Here is a 15,637-nt window from a genome sequence, read left to right on the forward strand (position 1 = left end):
TTCTTACACTGGCCCGCAAAGCTCTTCATAAATGGAACTCACCTGCTGATCCTTAATAACGCCTGGGCATCATTCCGCTTTCTCAGCATTTTCTTGCACAGACCCGGCCTCTGCTAATTTCATGCCACTTGGTTTGCTTAAATCCTAACCATAGAATTTGGGTGTGCTGTTGATTCTGGCAAAATAGAACTAACGTTTGAGGCAGACAGTGTGTGTAGCTGCTGACACCTCACTTTACATGATCGTCGGGACCCTAGGAAGCTTTGTTATTTTTCTTTTGTAGATGGGAAAAGAAACTTGATAACGTTATATACCAATTAGTGAAGGTGCCAGAATTTGAAACCAGGATTGCTTGACTCCTAAGTGACTGCTGCTTCCACTACAGCATGCCTCACCTCCATTGTGTTCCCAAGCTACAGCCTCCCTCCTTGACCTGTATGTCCTCCGTGCTCCATTAGCAATTACAGACTGTACCACACCATTTATATTATGTATACTCTGTATATATTCTATTGTTTCATCTGCAATTTTTGTCTCACACAGGGCAGTTATTAACGGAATCTCTGTGCGTGTGCTGATCCGACTCCAAATTTGGGTATCTTTTCTTACTTTATAAAAAGAATAGCGGGCAAAATACAAGGAAAAGGTGACCAAATACCAAGAATTTGGATTGTGTTAGTTTTGGCGGTACACTAAAAAAAAAAAAGTCCCTTTCAAAATAAGTTTAACTCTGCGTGCTGTTCCAGGGGCTTTTTAGTGACCCCTGCAAAACCAGCGCCTCAGAAACTAAGAGATTTGGCATTATGTGACGACCAATCACTTTCCCACGTAAGCACATCAAACAGCGGCAAGACGCTGGAAATCGCACCTACTGCACAGACTTCCAAACAAGGAAAGCTGGACGATGAGGCAGTCCCTTCAACCGCAGGCGCGATCCCGCGCCCCACACACACCTCCCCCGCGCCCCCCCCCCCCCCCGGGGTCAGCCGGATGGAACATTCCGTGCGAAAGCTTTGACAGAGCGCCCACTCGGCGTCACGTGGAGCCGGAGCGCACTCGCGGCGCCTTGCGGGATGACGCCGGGTAGGGTTGCCAAGGGGCGGGGCCAGGCGCCGCGGAAGGGGCGGGAAGGAAGCCGGCCGGGGAGGCGGGGCGGGCCGAGCGGAGGGGCGGGCCGAGAGGGGCGCGCGGGAGGGGAGGGCCCAGCGTATTATGGGATGCGGCGGTGGAATGGCGCTGGGCGCGTGATTTTGAACAAACCCGGGTCTGTGTCTCGGAGGCGCCGCCGCCGCCGCGGCTGCTGGGAGCCCAGGGAGCGCGGCGTGAGAAGGAGGCGGCGGCGCCGCCGCCGGCTTTGGTGAGTGTCAGCCCCCCGGGGTGGGGGGCCCCTGGGCAGGCGGGCGGGAAAGGGGACGCGCGGGCGGGGGCCCCGGACCGCCCCCTCCGGGAGCCCGGGCTAGAGGGCTAGTGGCGGAGAGCGGGAACCTGCAGTCTTGGGGGCCGCCGCGCCCCATCCCCCGGGCCGCAGGAGGCGGGAGGATCCTCCGGGCTCTGCCCCTTCCCGCCGGCACTCGAGAGGGCGGCTGTCACCCGGCTGGGCCGGCTCTCGGCCGGCAGCCCGCCCTTCCCGGCGATCCGGAGGAAGGGCTCCCGCGGCTGTTGACACGCACGCTACGCGGCCCGAGGAGCCGCCGTGTCGGCCCCGGGTTTCTGGGAACCGGTTTGGCTGCTGTGTCATTTTGTACCAGCCCCTCCTTTTCCCTGCTGCCCGTCGCCCCGTCCTTCCTGTGCCCCTTTGTAGTGTCTTCTTCGGGTCTGTCCGTTTTCCTCGCGAAGCCCACCGGCCAAATGTCATAATGTTCCCGAGGTGCACGGGGTAGGGAGCGGGCCAGCACTTAGCTTGGCCAAGCAACGGTAAGCACCAAGCGGAGTGCGGGTGGCCGGGGCTGGCGGTGGGGAAGTAAAGTTTACAGATGAAAAAATTGGGAAGGCTGGATACTCTCAGCGTCTAGCCGGCTGCATATAGAAAACGGCGACTGGGCTGGGTGATGATAGCACTTGTTTAAGCCTGAAGCTATCGACTTTTCTATGGAGTTGTCATTCAAGCCAGGTAAGGAAATGAAATGCCTTCTTCAGCTTCTACCCTTCTCTTCTTAAACTAACTTCTAAAAAAAGACAGTAGAGTGGCTCTGTTCGAAACCTGGAAATTCAGTTTGCTCATTTCAGACAGATCTTTTAGAGCTTATGCTGTAGTTGAATGCTGGGCACAGAATTCACCTTTTAAAAAATGGGTGGTTATCAGATCTGAAATTAGCAAAGGTAGCCAATTTAGTTTTTTAGAAAAATTTTATTCCTTTCAGAAGCCACGCAGCTTATGTTTTCTTGTTATTTCTTTGATGATTAAAACATGCCTATCTTCTCTTTTAGTTATTTATTAAACTACATGGTGAGAGATGCTGGTAATGCTGAGTAGGTAATTCTAGGGTCTTTTCTAAAGCACGCTGCTTATTTTCACTGTATCAAAAATTTCAGCGGCAGATTTTTTTTTTAATTTGATGACTTAGATTCTAAAAACGTTTGGCAAAAAAAAATTTTTAACTCCGAGTTATATTTTCTGTATTTTAGATATTGTTCACTCATGAGTAGGATCCGTACATTTTAAACCTAGTTGCTCTTTGACGTCTTAAACCAATGACAGACGAACTGGAAGTCACAGTGTTTATGGACAGAAGGGATCAGAGGAAGTTAAGAGGAAACAGTTCGGAACTTTTATTTTGAAAACTTAGACGTCTTGACCACAGTATCTGCATAAGAATCAATGCCTGTAAATTTACGAATGTGTCGGAGAGGTCTGAAGTGCGGTGGGAAGCAGCCCATTCTGTCAAAAGCGGTGCTGGCGGTGGAGGAAAGTGTCAGAGCTGGTGAATGACATTCCAGGTCTTGATCCTGTTGTTGTTTTTCGTGTCTGCGATGGACACAGCGCATCAAAGGCATTCCATCATCTTTCTCTCAAGTTGCCGTCCTGAAAGTGGCAAAGAGGGGAAGCTCTTGGTGGTCCCTCTGCCCCTTTCCGCTTTTTTTTTTTTCTTTTGCTCTTCAAAACAAAAGTGTGCCGGTCTGGGGGCTCTGCAGGTAGCGCGATTTCCCCTCCGTGGCGGGGTGAAAGGTCTCGGCGTGGGCTCTGTGTGCAGTGGAGTCTCCCCGAGCATTTGAAGGTTGGCGGGGCCGGCGGGAGGTTTCCCCGGATATGTGGGTGTGCGCCTCTCCGGAGGGGAGGGCCGGGGAGGGGAGGAGGAGGAAGGGGGAGGTTACTGGCGGCGGCGGCGGCGGCCCGGGCTCGGGCTGTCGGGGAAGCTGCTGAGCTGTGATGGTGATGACGAGGTGAAAATGGCGGATCTTTCGAAATACAATCCCGGCCCCTGACATACCAGAGGCGGCGGCCGCGGCGGCGTCGCCACCCGGGACTCCGTCCGCGGCCCCCGGGTTCCCCAGTAGCGTTCCAGGTCCGGCAGACGAGGGGAGGAAGCGGCTGGCCGGAGCCACCGTGCACACGCAGAAGCAGCACCGCCCGGGCTCGGGATTGCCCGGGACCTTCTGGAGCCCCCACCTCGGAGCCGGAGGGAGGAGAAAGCGGCCGCCGCCGGAGGTAGAGGAGCCGGGGGCTACCCGAGGGCTGCTCCGTTGCGAGGCCGCTTTATTTGTGGGGAGGGGACGGGTGGGCGAAGGATCGCCCGGCGGATCAAGGAAGGGCTAGTTCAGAGTGCAAAGGATCAGCAGCCTCGTCATGACATCAACATTATTCTTTTGAGTATTAAGAGGACTCGAGTTTGCTCTTATACCCAAGGCTGCTACTGAGGCCTAGAGGAACCGCTAGCAGTTATCCTGGTTTCCTGATTGAATGTTTAAAATATCCACTCCGGCGGGTGTTGGTTTGATGATGTCCAGCAGTTTATGGGGTTGTACGTTTCTTTAGGGAGGCCGAACGTTGGCATTTTATTCGGCATTTAAGCTCTGGGTCTTAGATCATAGTCTGTAACTTGTTGGGGTGTGGATGTTCACATTTTGTGAGCCCGTGGACCAGTTCTGTAATCACTGAAAATGTTGTCTCTTTTTTTGATGGCTCTGTTATCTATAGAGGACTCCTTGGCCCCTGCCATCGGCAGATGACAATTGAGATACTGTCAGTCATATCTGATATCCATGTGTTCCCCTGCCTCTCATCCATCCATTTCAGGAATTCAGAGAGTAAACTTATGGAAGATTTTACAGTAGATTTTATGATCCAAGTGAAATACAGCTTTGGCAGCCCTATTTTGGTTCACAAGTTTTGCCTTCATTGTTAAGAAGGAAGTTGTGATGACTTGATGCTCACACTTGATATGAGTCAAATTTTGAGTTGGTTAAAGACAAATTGAGACCTCCGTTTTATTTAACTTACTGGACTTTTTAGCCCTTTGTTTCAAGAGCTGGAGAATTTGGGCTGATTGAGCTTTTGACAGCCACAGTCTGGTTTGGTTAGGTTGCCTAAAGATCCATGTATGTTTTAGATTGTGGTGTAGATCCCCAACAGTAGTGTTACTGAAAAGTTACATGTGAATCACATTTTTATACATTGATTTGGGGCCCTCTGATTTTTTTCCCCCCAGCTTTTGTAGTGGTAGGGTGGGTCAGTTGAAGGTTGAGTATATGAGTGAACAGAGAGATGAATGTTTAAGAAATGTCTCCTGGTAGTGTTTATGATTAGCAGTGGTTTTCCATATCCAAGTTTCCTACAAAGAGATGATGTCATAGCATGTCATACAGTTTTATTCTTTGTTTTATTCAGAGAGGAAATATTTTGTGTGTATGTGTGTGTATAGCTTGTGCATTGTATGTCCACATTTATTCACTAGAGGACTAAGAGACCAAAGGTATTTTTTCAGGGGAAATAACTAAGAGGTACTCAGAGGTTTTAGTTAATGAGTTTTTAAAATAGTTTTTTCCTCATGTTTTATCCAGTAGGAATTTGATTGTTGTTATTGTTATTTCTTATAGCTCTTACATTGCAGTTGTTTGGTCTCTGCCAACTCAGCTGCTAAGTCAGTACTGAGAATTTTAAAAATAAAAATAAGTGCAAGGCGCTCAGTCGTGTCCCCCACTCTGCAACCCCATGGACTATACAGTCCCTGGAATTCTCCAGGCCGGATAACTGGAGTGGGTAGCTGTTTCCTTCTCCAAGGGATCTTTCCAACCCAGGGATCGAACCCACATCTCCTGCATTGCAGGTGTAATCTTCACCAGATGAGCCTCCAGGGAAGCCCAATAAATAAAGAAGCACACTTATTCTTTGGCTTTTTTTGTTTCTTAAGTCACCCATTGCCATTGTCTTTTGTGATTCCTTGTGATTGTCTTTAAAGACCAGTTTTTAGATGATTTTTGAAAGAGTTGCCTATTAATAGTTATAGGTGTGTTAGAAAGCAGTGAAGAGTTACGCGGGTGGAGTTAGTCGGGTGCCTTTTTTGGTGAAGCGGAGCATTGCAGATTCCCACTACTTTTTTTTTCCGAATGTTACTGTTGGGTATCTACTGTGTGTCACGTACTGTGCTAGGGCTTGGAGACACCTCAGTATCTTGGCCTTTGCAGACTGTTCATGGGGTTCTCATGGCACGAATACTGGGGTAGTCTGCCATTCCCTCCTCCAGGAAACTTTCCCTTTTGGAATTGGTGGAGGTAACATTGGAAGGATAGGTTGGGTAGGGCCTTGATGCAGAAGGCCGTGAGGGTTACAGAAAGTGTTAGAGTAGAAGAGTGACAGCCTCAGAGGTGCACTCGGGTGAGATAAGTCCTGTGGCTTTTTCTGTGGGATGTGTCGCAGGTAAGAGATAGGAGAAGATAAAGGTAAAAACTATGGTAGTCGGAGATTTAAAAACTCTTGGTTGCAGTGGGGAGGAGGTATTGTGAAGGTGTAATCTGCATGATATTTGACGGATTAAAAATTCTATGGGGAGGGAATTCCCTGGTGGTCCAGTGGTTGGGACTCCGAGCTGTCACTGCCCAGGGCCCCAGTTCAGTCTCTCGTCAGTGAACTGAGATCCCACATGCCATTTGTGCACACCCCAAAATTATAAAAATTAAACAAAATAGAGAAATCAGGAGAAGCTAATTTAGATAGAGAAAGAAGAGAAGAATTTTCATTTGCGCTTTAGCATACCACATAACTGTCTTCACAGTAACTGCTAGTAAACTGGGGCTTAGAGAGGTTAGTGCTTAGGGCTGCATGATAAGCAATGAGGAGAGTCAGGATTTGGAAGCACATCTTTCTGATTTGAATCTCTATGTTTTTTCCTCCATGTTAGTCTTAAAGCATGAATGATATACAGTCCCCCTTTAAAGGGAAAAAATATTGTGTATTGTCAGGATGGACCTAAATAGTTTCACTGTATTAAAATACTTGATTTTTAGATGTATATAAATGCCTTATGCTTATTGCTTTTAGGGAAGTATAAATGAAATATAAACAAAACTGTAGAGCCAGTAAAATTTAGGGTAATGAATGATGTTTTGATGAAATGGAAACTTTGCTTGCGTAGTCAATATACCATTGTCTGCCTTAACTAGACGTGGAGATTTCTATATGCTGTGTGTGGGCGTGCGGGCTCAGTCACTCAGTCGTGTCACTCTTTGGGACCCCATGGACTGTAGTTCGCCAGCTTCTCTGTCCATGGAATTCTTCAGGCAAGAATACACAGAGGGTTGTCAGGTTCTAGTCCAAGGGGTCTTCCTGACCCCCGATCGAACCGCATCTCCTGCATTGGCAGGCAGATTCTTTACCACTGAGCCACCTGGGAAGCCCCATGCTGTGTATCATATGATAACTCAACTCCTACACTATTTTTCTAAGTTTGAGTGTCACAGAATTTTCCTCCTTAAATCACCGGTTAGGTGGTTTGACTTCCACATGGCTTAAATATATCATTTATCTTTTAAGATCCTTATATACCTTTTTCTTTAGCCCACTCTGATTCTGGTACCACTGATGGTGGTAATCCAGAATATACATTTTTAAAAAATATATTACTGAAATGAAAATACAAACTTTCCAGCATTTCTTCAAGACTCGTGTCTTACGGTCCACCGCTCCCAGTTTAGTTTGAGAAATGTAATTCTGTACCTAATTTTTGAGTTGCTGATGCTAGACCTTACAAATGAAAGCTAAAATCCAAGTAGTATAGTTAACCAGTTAGTGCTGGTGGTAAGCTCTAGGTACAAAAGTGTATTTCTTTTTTTTTTTTTTTAAGTGTATTTCTTAAACATCCAGATGTTTCTGTCCCAACATCTGACAAGTTATCATCTATAATATAGTGATAGATCACCACTTTATATTATTATGTGCAAGAATGAAAATAATTGTTTACCAGGTTGTCCTCCACCTGTAACTAAGAAAAAGAACAGTGCTTCAGCTCTGGTAATTGTCTCAAAAAAAAAAAAAGTGTGAAAGCATAGAGCATTTGTCATATCTATCTTACATTGTTTTTATGTTGTATTTATTTCTTTTAATGTCCTAAATCAGACCCTCCGTTTATCTCTGTCTTGAACTAATTACTGTAATAGCCTTGTAACTGGTTTCCCTGCCTTCAGTCCAATAAAACACCAAGATGAAGTTAATCCTCCCAAACTACAGCTGTGATCATGCCACTCTTCTATTGACATGTAAGGTCTGTCTGGGCAAGGGCTTTGGTTAATTTCCCTCCACAAAGTTGGAAAGCATTACATATTTGTTAAGTAAATACTGATAAAAATAAAAAAGTAGTTAAAAACTAAAGCTTTAAAAACTTTGTTTTATGAGCAGAAAATATTGGAAGCCTGGAAAATGCATAGTATATTTGGTATTCTTTTCTTTCCATACCTTGAGAGGTAACCCTTCAGACACATGAGGTAAACTACAGCTCCTCTGTCCTATTGGCTTGTAAAGATCCTCCCTGTCTCTCTTTTCTTGGAGTGGTCCTCAACACAGGGGTGATGAGGTTGCATGTGCTAGGGCATATCTTCCATTCCTAAGGGATAAAATTAGAGTGATGATTCATGTCACTAGATGGCCAAACCCTTTCCTGCCATGCCCACAAGCTCCTTCTGAGAGTTTTCTCTTAGCGGAGGCCACCCTGCCCTGCATGTGACCCTGATTGAAACAGCTAGAGATGTCTAATCATAAAGCAGTTATTACAGTCTGCTCAGTGGCCTGTGAGGTGTGTGCTGGCTCCAGAACTCTGCACAGCCCATGCTACTTAGAGACCAGCCAGACCAATCAGACCTTTTCTGTTTGGAAGTTTGAACTTTACTCCTACTTCCAAGGGAGACTCCTAGCCCTATAGCTCCTGGTCTCTTTTAATAGGACCAGTCAGAAGAGGACATGTTCAACCTAATAACAGAAATACATAAAGAAGTAAAAAGGCACAGGAGAAACAGACAAATCCACAGTCATATTTGAGAATTTTAACAGTCTTTCTCAGTAATGGATAGAAGAGGAAAAAGAAAGACTGGAAGATCTGCATAGCACTCTCAGCCGTTTTGACCTATTGGACATTCATGGGGCGCTACTCTCAGCAGCCACGGAACACGTGTTCTCTTCAGGTTGCACGTGCACTGTTCACCACGGTGGACCACACGTGAGCCTCAAACAAGTCTCCAAATGTCATCTCACACAGTGGAAATGGTAGAGTATTACATTCTCTGACAATGATAGGAGTAAATTAGAAATCAATAATAAAAGGTAGAAAAATCCCCAAATACTTGGGGATTAAGTAGCATACTTCTTTATTTTCCATGTGTCAAAAGATGCAATCACAAAGAATATTAGAAAAGATTTTAAGTGAATGATAATAAAAACATTTGAGACTAGCAGAATGCAGTTAAAGCAGTGTTGGAGGAATTTTTAACACTAAATGTTTAGGAAAGAAGAAAGGTTTAAAATCAATGATCTAAACCAAGTGTTGACAAACTTTCTATAAAGGGCCAGATGGCAACTATTTTAGGTTTTGTAGGCCCCTCCCCCAACTATTTACAAATGTAAAAATCATTCTTAGATGGAGAGCAATACATAAATGGACTGTGGTCTTAATTTGATCTGTAGGTTATGGTTTGTTAAATCCTGATCTGTGATTCCATTTTAAGCTTCTAGAAGAAACAAAGCAGAAGGAAGGAGATAAAGGTAATAGTCAATTAAATTAAAAATGAACAAACTGTTGGGAAAAATCAATGAAGCCAAGTGATTCTTGAAAAGATCAATAAAACTGAAAAATCTCCAATCAGACTGATGAAGAAAAAAAGGAGAAAAGACAGAAACTACCAAAATAAGAAATGAGGTTTCCATCTCTACAGGCATTGAAATAATATTGTATGTAACTTTATGCTAATAAATTTGGCAACTTAGAGGGATAGACATATTCCTTAAAAGATACAAACTGTCAAATATCAAAGGTCATTTGAAAGAAAGATAACCCGAGTAACCCTACATCTAATTAAGAAATTGAATTTATAGTTAAATAGATGGCTTTACTGGTGAATTCTAACAAACAGTAACAGTTCCATGTAGATGCTTCTTGAAAATTGAAAAGGGGCAATGTCCCAACTTATTTTGTTAGACTGGCATTGTCCCCAGAGAGCCATTACAAAAAAACTACAGACCAAGAGCCCTTATAAGTATAGACAAATTACTTAATAAAGTATTAGCCAACAGAATTTGGCAGTATATATAGAATATAATTGTATATAATTTTCCTGAGTGGGGTTTATTTCAGCAGTGCAAAATTGACTTAGTAAAATCAATATAACTCAAAGACTAAAAGAGAAAACGGGCTTCCCTGATAGCTTAGTTGGTAAAGAATCCACCTGCAGTGCAGGAGACCCTGGTTCGATTTCTGGGTCGGGAAGATATGCTGGAGAAGGGATAGGCTACCCTCTCCAGTATTCTTGGGCTTCCCTTGTGGCTCAGCTGGTAAAGAATCCGCCTGCAATGTGGGAGACCTGGGTGCGATTCCTGGGTTGGGAAGATGCCCTGGAGAAGGGAAAGGCTACCCACTCCAGTATTCTGGCCTGGAGAATTCCATGGACTGTGTAGTCCATGGGGTCACAAAGAGTCGGACACAACTGAGTGACTTTCACAAAGGAGAAAAAGCCATATGTTTATCTCACTAGTTGCAGAAAAAAAAACATGATTAGGTATCCATTTGAAAAAAGAAACAACTACACACTGGCACTATAAGTTGCCTTCCTCAACCCAACAGAGGGAATTTATGAAAAACCTGCAGCTAAGATTAAGATTGGAAACAAGGTAAAGATGTCTGCTCTTACCACTTTTATTCAACATTTTACTGGAGGTCCTAGCCTGTATGGTAAGGCAAGAAAAGAAACAAAAGACGTGCAGAGTGGAAAGGAAGAACTACAGGTTATTATTATAAGTAATAATACCGAGAATTGTTATTCTCAAATAATATGAATTATTTTTCTAAAAATCCTGTGGACTCTACACAAGATTTAGTGAGTTTAGCTAGGTTGTAAGATACATGGACAATGTAAAATAGTCAGTTGAATTCCTATATACTAGCAACAACCAACCAGTTGGAAAATAAGGCCATTTACAATACATCAAAAAACACAAAACACTTAGGGATAAATTTACCAAAATATATACAAGACCTAAACACTCGAAGAACAAAACACGTTGCTAAAACAAATAAGTAGGGAGGTACACTGTTAGGAGACAGCTCCCCGTGGGTCTTTGTAGTTTTGTACTTGTTACAAGCGAGGCAGTGATAGGCCTTTTAAACAGCTTTCTCCAGGATGTTTGTATAGCATAAAGCCTTGGGTGATCGAGTTAGTGACTCCTGTCATAGCAGAGGGCAGATTTGCTTGTACGTCCAGTGTCATAAAGATAATATCTTCCGTTGGACAAAGGGCAGGTGTGTTTCAGCCCCTTATAAACGATTCAGGTTCCTTAGGCTCAGGGTTCCTCAGTGTGAACCCACTGCCTGCGCAGCGTACACCTGGGCGCCTCCCCACGTCTGCCGCGTGGGACGTGGGGGCAGCAAGGAGCCAGGACACACACGGTGCTCCCATTCCTTGCCCTGCTGGGTGTGATAAGTCCCCTGTCTCTGTCCTAGGACTGCCGTGTCGTCTGCCAGTCTCCACGGAACAGTGACAGGCAACTTTGTTAGCTTGCAAGGAGCGTCTAGAATCTCGACTGCCTCCCAGTTCTTGACAGTTTTAAGCCATAAGAATGGCGTGCTGACAGAGATGTGGCTTCTCAAAAGAGGAAGGATGAGTGCCTTGAGGGCTGGGCTGGGGGATATGGAAAGACTGGCTCTGGTAGGGTGACCACGTGGCGGGCGAGGGTGGTGGGGCAGGAGGAGTAGGCGCCCTTCGTGTCCCGCCTCCTGGAAGCTTTCGGGGCTGAGCTGAGGGGTGGCCTGGATGGTGCTTGCTTTGGTTGCTGCACACTCCACTGCGTGGCCCTCGCCGAAAGGCAGCGGGGTGTAGCTGCTGAGTCAAGGAGTCCCCCACGCCAAGAGGAGGAGCTCAGAAATGAGGGTTTGGGTGGATGGAAAACATTAGGAGTTTTTCAGTTGAGCTGCAAGTATGAGTGCGTGAAACTGAAAGTAAACGCACCGCCAGGCCACCGTCTCCCTCTGTGGCGTGGCCTCTCCTCCTCCAACACCTTGACTTAGGGTCTGACCCTGCTGGGGGAGCTTCAGGGAGAAGAGAGTCAAACTTAATGGCTGCATTGGATAGTGACACCCAAGTCATCCTCCTCCTCGTTCTTTGTGGGGTGGAATGTTGAGAAACAGCTGATAGGGCTTGGACAAGGTTTGCAGTGGGAATAGGAAGCTGATGTGCCACTGTCTGTGGCGGTGGGGGAGGGGGAGTGGGTGTAGTTGGTATTGATGTTTCAGCAATCCTGTTCCATGAATTCCCTGTTCTGTAAGTGCGGGAGGGGGACTCTACTGACCAGGAAGAGCCAAATCTAGAGAAGTGCTCATACTTTGGGATCCCCAAACCCTATTGATTTCCTCTAAGCTATAAGTTACTGCAACTGATGATGTGGCAATATGCATAAGGAACTCACCCAACTCAATAAGAAGATTAAAAACCCCAATCTTTTTTTTTTAATTGGCAAAAGACTTAACACACAGGTACTTTAAAAAAGAAGATATACAAATAGGTAATATTCATATGAAAAGGTGCTCAACATATTTAGTCATCTGGAAATGGCAAATTAAAACCACGATGAGCTATCACTTCACACCCACTAGAATGGATGCAGTTAAAAAGACTGACAAAACCAGTTGTTGGTGAGGACGTAGAGCAGCTGGAAATCCCATGCATTGCTGGTCGGTGTACAAAATGATACAGCTAAGTTGGGAAGTAGTCTGGCATATTTCATTCAAAGTTTAAAATTGTTGTTGTTTACTCACTAAGTTGTGTCTTGATTTTTGCAACCCCATGGACTGTGACAGCCCACCACGCTCCTCGGTTCCTAGGCAAGAACACTGAAGTGGGTTGCCATTTCCTTCTCCAGGGGATCTTTCTGACCCCAGGATCGAACCCACTTCTGCATTGGCAGGCGGGTTCCTTACCACGGAGCCATAAGGGAAGCCCCAAGTTAAATTTACCTTATGGTCCACATCTAGGTAATTAAATATCTATCCACAAAAGCCTTGACTGATTTTTAGCAATATTATTCATGATAGTCCCAAACAAGAAACAATCAAAATGTCCATCCACAGATGAATGGATAAACAAATCATGGTAGATTCATCCAATGGAATATTACTCAGCAATAAAAAGGAACTGAGCTACTAATTAGTGTAAGAATAAAGATAAATCTCAAAAAGCATGTTGAGGGGAGAGGCTCATCGTTTATACCATGGGTTCACATAATATATGATTCCATCTGTGTGAAGTTCTAAAGTGGGCAAAAAGGCAGCACTAATTTAGTGAAGTTGTAGAATAGACCGGTGGTTGTGTAGGGTAGGAATTTGGGGTAGAGGGTTGGCTGTAAAGGAGTAGACTTATTTTTTAAGGCAGTAAATTGTGTGATTAAAATTATGAACTTTGGTATCATAAAACATATCCTGAGTTTGAGTTCTGGCTCTGTCATTTACAAGCTATGTGACCTTGGGCATAGAGTTTAACCTTTCTAAGTTTCCTCATCTGTAAAATGATGCATCTTGGAGTTGTTATCAGGATAGGTTAAATTATGCCATCACTGGTAGGTAGTAAATGCTCAGTAATGATGATTAATTTTGGCAGTATTAGTTTTTATTAGTGCTACTCAATTATAATTTGCCACTTAAGTCTGTTAACTTTTAATCTTGGAATGGGTATTACATTTTTATATTTTTTTAAAAAAGGGAAAAGAAAGAATTACTGATTAGGTTGCTATGAATCTTTGATGTACTCTGGGCAAATAGCTTGTTTGGTGGTGGTGGTTTAGTCACCAAGTTGTGTACGACTCTTCGTGACCCTGTGGACTGTAGCCTGCCATGCTCCTCTGTCCATGGGATTTCCCAGGCAAGAATACTGGAGTGGGTAGCCATTTCCTTCTCCAGGGAATCTTCCTGATGCAGAGATCAAACCCACGTCTACTGCATTGCAGAAGGATTCTTTACTGCTGAGCCAGCAGGGAAGTCCAAATAAGATATGTAGTCAGTCATAAATATGAGATACTCTTTAATACGTGAAGATAATGGTACTGACTCTTTTATTGGAAGTTTTCATGACCTTTGACTGAAAGCATCACAGTTCTGATTTGTTTGTGATCTACTTTATTATTATCATTACCATCTTTTTTTTCCTTTGTGGGAACTGGTTGTATACCTCTTAACTGGTTCCCTTTTTGGCATTCTAAATAGCTGAGGAGGAGTTGAGAATCTTCTTTCCAAATAAAAATTTCTTTAATATGAAGCTGATGGATCAAACTGGGGACCTATAACCCATTTGACCTGCAGTTGCTGAGGTGGCTTGCTCTGGAAGCTTCTTTAACATCAATTTGAGTACTTAATGGATTTTTGTAAATGATATAGTAACCTCATTTTAGAACCTCTTTCACTGGAGGTTCAACTGTATTTTCTAATATCTGTTTTTATTTAAATCTTTATTTGCTTGTGCAAATCAGAAGTTTTCAAGTCTTGTTAGTAGGGAAGAAAAACCCAGAACTGGGAAGAAATAAGATGGTCAGACATGTCAAATATTAAAAGGTTTTATTTATGAGCAGGAATTGGAAAGGATTTTCCTGTAATTATGTATTGCCTGAATGCAGTATACTTTTGGATTGAGATATGGTAAATGAGAATGTTTGCTTCTAGTTTTGTGTCCCATAGGACTTGTATTTCAGATTCTTGAAGGTTGAGGATTTGTTGAAATGGTTTAACACAAATATGCATCAGGAATATCCCTCACTCAGCTTATACATCAGCAGAAATTTTTGTTTTGTCATTTGCATTTTTTCTTGGCTGATTTTTTTTTCTTCTCTTATATCTGTTTTGAAACATAGTAATTTATTCATCTTTCAACTTTTATTGCAGCACCTGATCAACTTTCTCGAAGGAGAACGATCATGGAGGTGGTGCCAGCTGAGGTGAATAGTTTGCTTCCAGAGGAGATAATGGACACTGGTATAACTTTAGTGGATGATGATAGTATTGAGGCTGTTATTGTTTCATCCCCAATTCCCATGGAGACAGAACTGGAAGAAATTGTCAACATAAATTCTACTGGTGACTCTACAGCCACGCCCATTTCCACGGAACCAATCACAGTGTACAGTAACCACACTAACCAAGTTGCAGTGAACACCACAATCACTAAAGCAGATTCTAACACCACAGTGAAACCAGCTTTTCCAAGTGGCCTTCAAAAACTTGGTGCTCAGACTCCTGTGACTATATCAGCCAATCAGATTATTTTAAACAAAGTATCACAGACATCTGATCTTAAACTTGGCAATCAGACCCTTAAACCAGATGGACAGAAGTTAATTTTAACAACTTTGGGCAAGTCTGGTTCACCAATTGTTTTAGCACTACCCCATAGCCAACCCCAGGCTCAGAAAGTTACAACTCAGGCCCAGTCAGGAGATGCTAAGTTACCACCGCAGCAAATTAAAGTAGTTACCATTGGAGGGAGGCCAGAGGTGAAACCTGTCATTGGTGTCTCAGCATTGACCCCAGGAAGTCAACTGCTTAATACTACAACTCAGCCCTCTGTGTTACAGACCCAACAGTTAAAAACAGTACAGGTAAAAAAAAAAAGAGGGGGCTTCTTAATGAAAATGCATGTTAAATATTAAATTGATTCGTAGTTGTATGTGTAGGGTGATTAAATGCATAGTTGTTACTGAATCTTTTTGAATGTTGCTTTTAGTAATTGTGTGGTTCTTTTTTTTGTAAAGTCTTTGACATGTCTAATGCTTTTGAAAATTTCTACCAGAGAACTTAGAACTTAATTGTGGTTAAATTCCAATGTGTAGTGTATTTATAGCTTTTTACTCATTTTGAAACACATTTCATTCTCAGTCGTAGTTTGAGTCCAAGGATGTTCTGCTGGTGTAAAGATGGCAGAGTTGGTGCTGGGCTGTCAAAAAATCATTCAGACATGATATTTT

General features: G+C 43.8%; 1 protein-coding gene across 10 annotated transcripts in view; it reads left to right on the forward strand.

The window, feature by feature from the left end:
* Positions 1–1,213: 1,213 nt before the first annotated feature.
* Positions 1,214–15,637, forward strand: part of LIN54 (lin-54 DREAM MuvB core complex component) — a 62,149-nt gene continuing 47,725 nt past the window's right edge. The window contains exons 1-2 of one of the 10 annotated variants that reach the window (XM_043906323.1): positions 1,214–1,357; positions 14,559–15,271. In XM_043906323.1, coding sequence (XP_043762258.1) covers positions 14,591–15,271 — 681 coding nt within the window. In that variant the 5' untranslated portion in view covers positions 1,214–1,357; positions 14,559–14,590. Of the gene's footprint in view, positions 1,358–1,448; positions 1,915–1,956; positions 2,111–2,986; positions 3,647–14,558; positions 15,272–15,637 lie in introns of those variants that run through there. The other 9 variants (XM_043906330.1, XM_043906325.1, XM_043906331.1 and 6 more) reach the window with 9 other exon arrangements.

Source organism: Cervus elaphus, chromosome 6 (assembly GCF_910594005.1).
Source record: "Cervus elaphus chromosome 6, mCerEla1.1, whole genome shotgun sequence".
Lineage (NCBI taxonomy): Eukaryota > Metazoa > Chordata > Mammalia > Artiodactyla > Cervidae > Cervus > Cervus elaphus.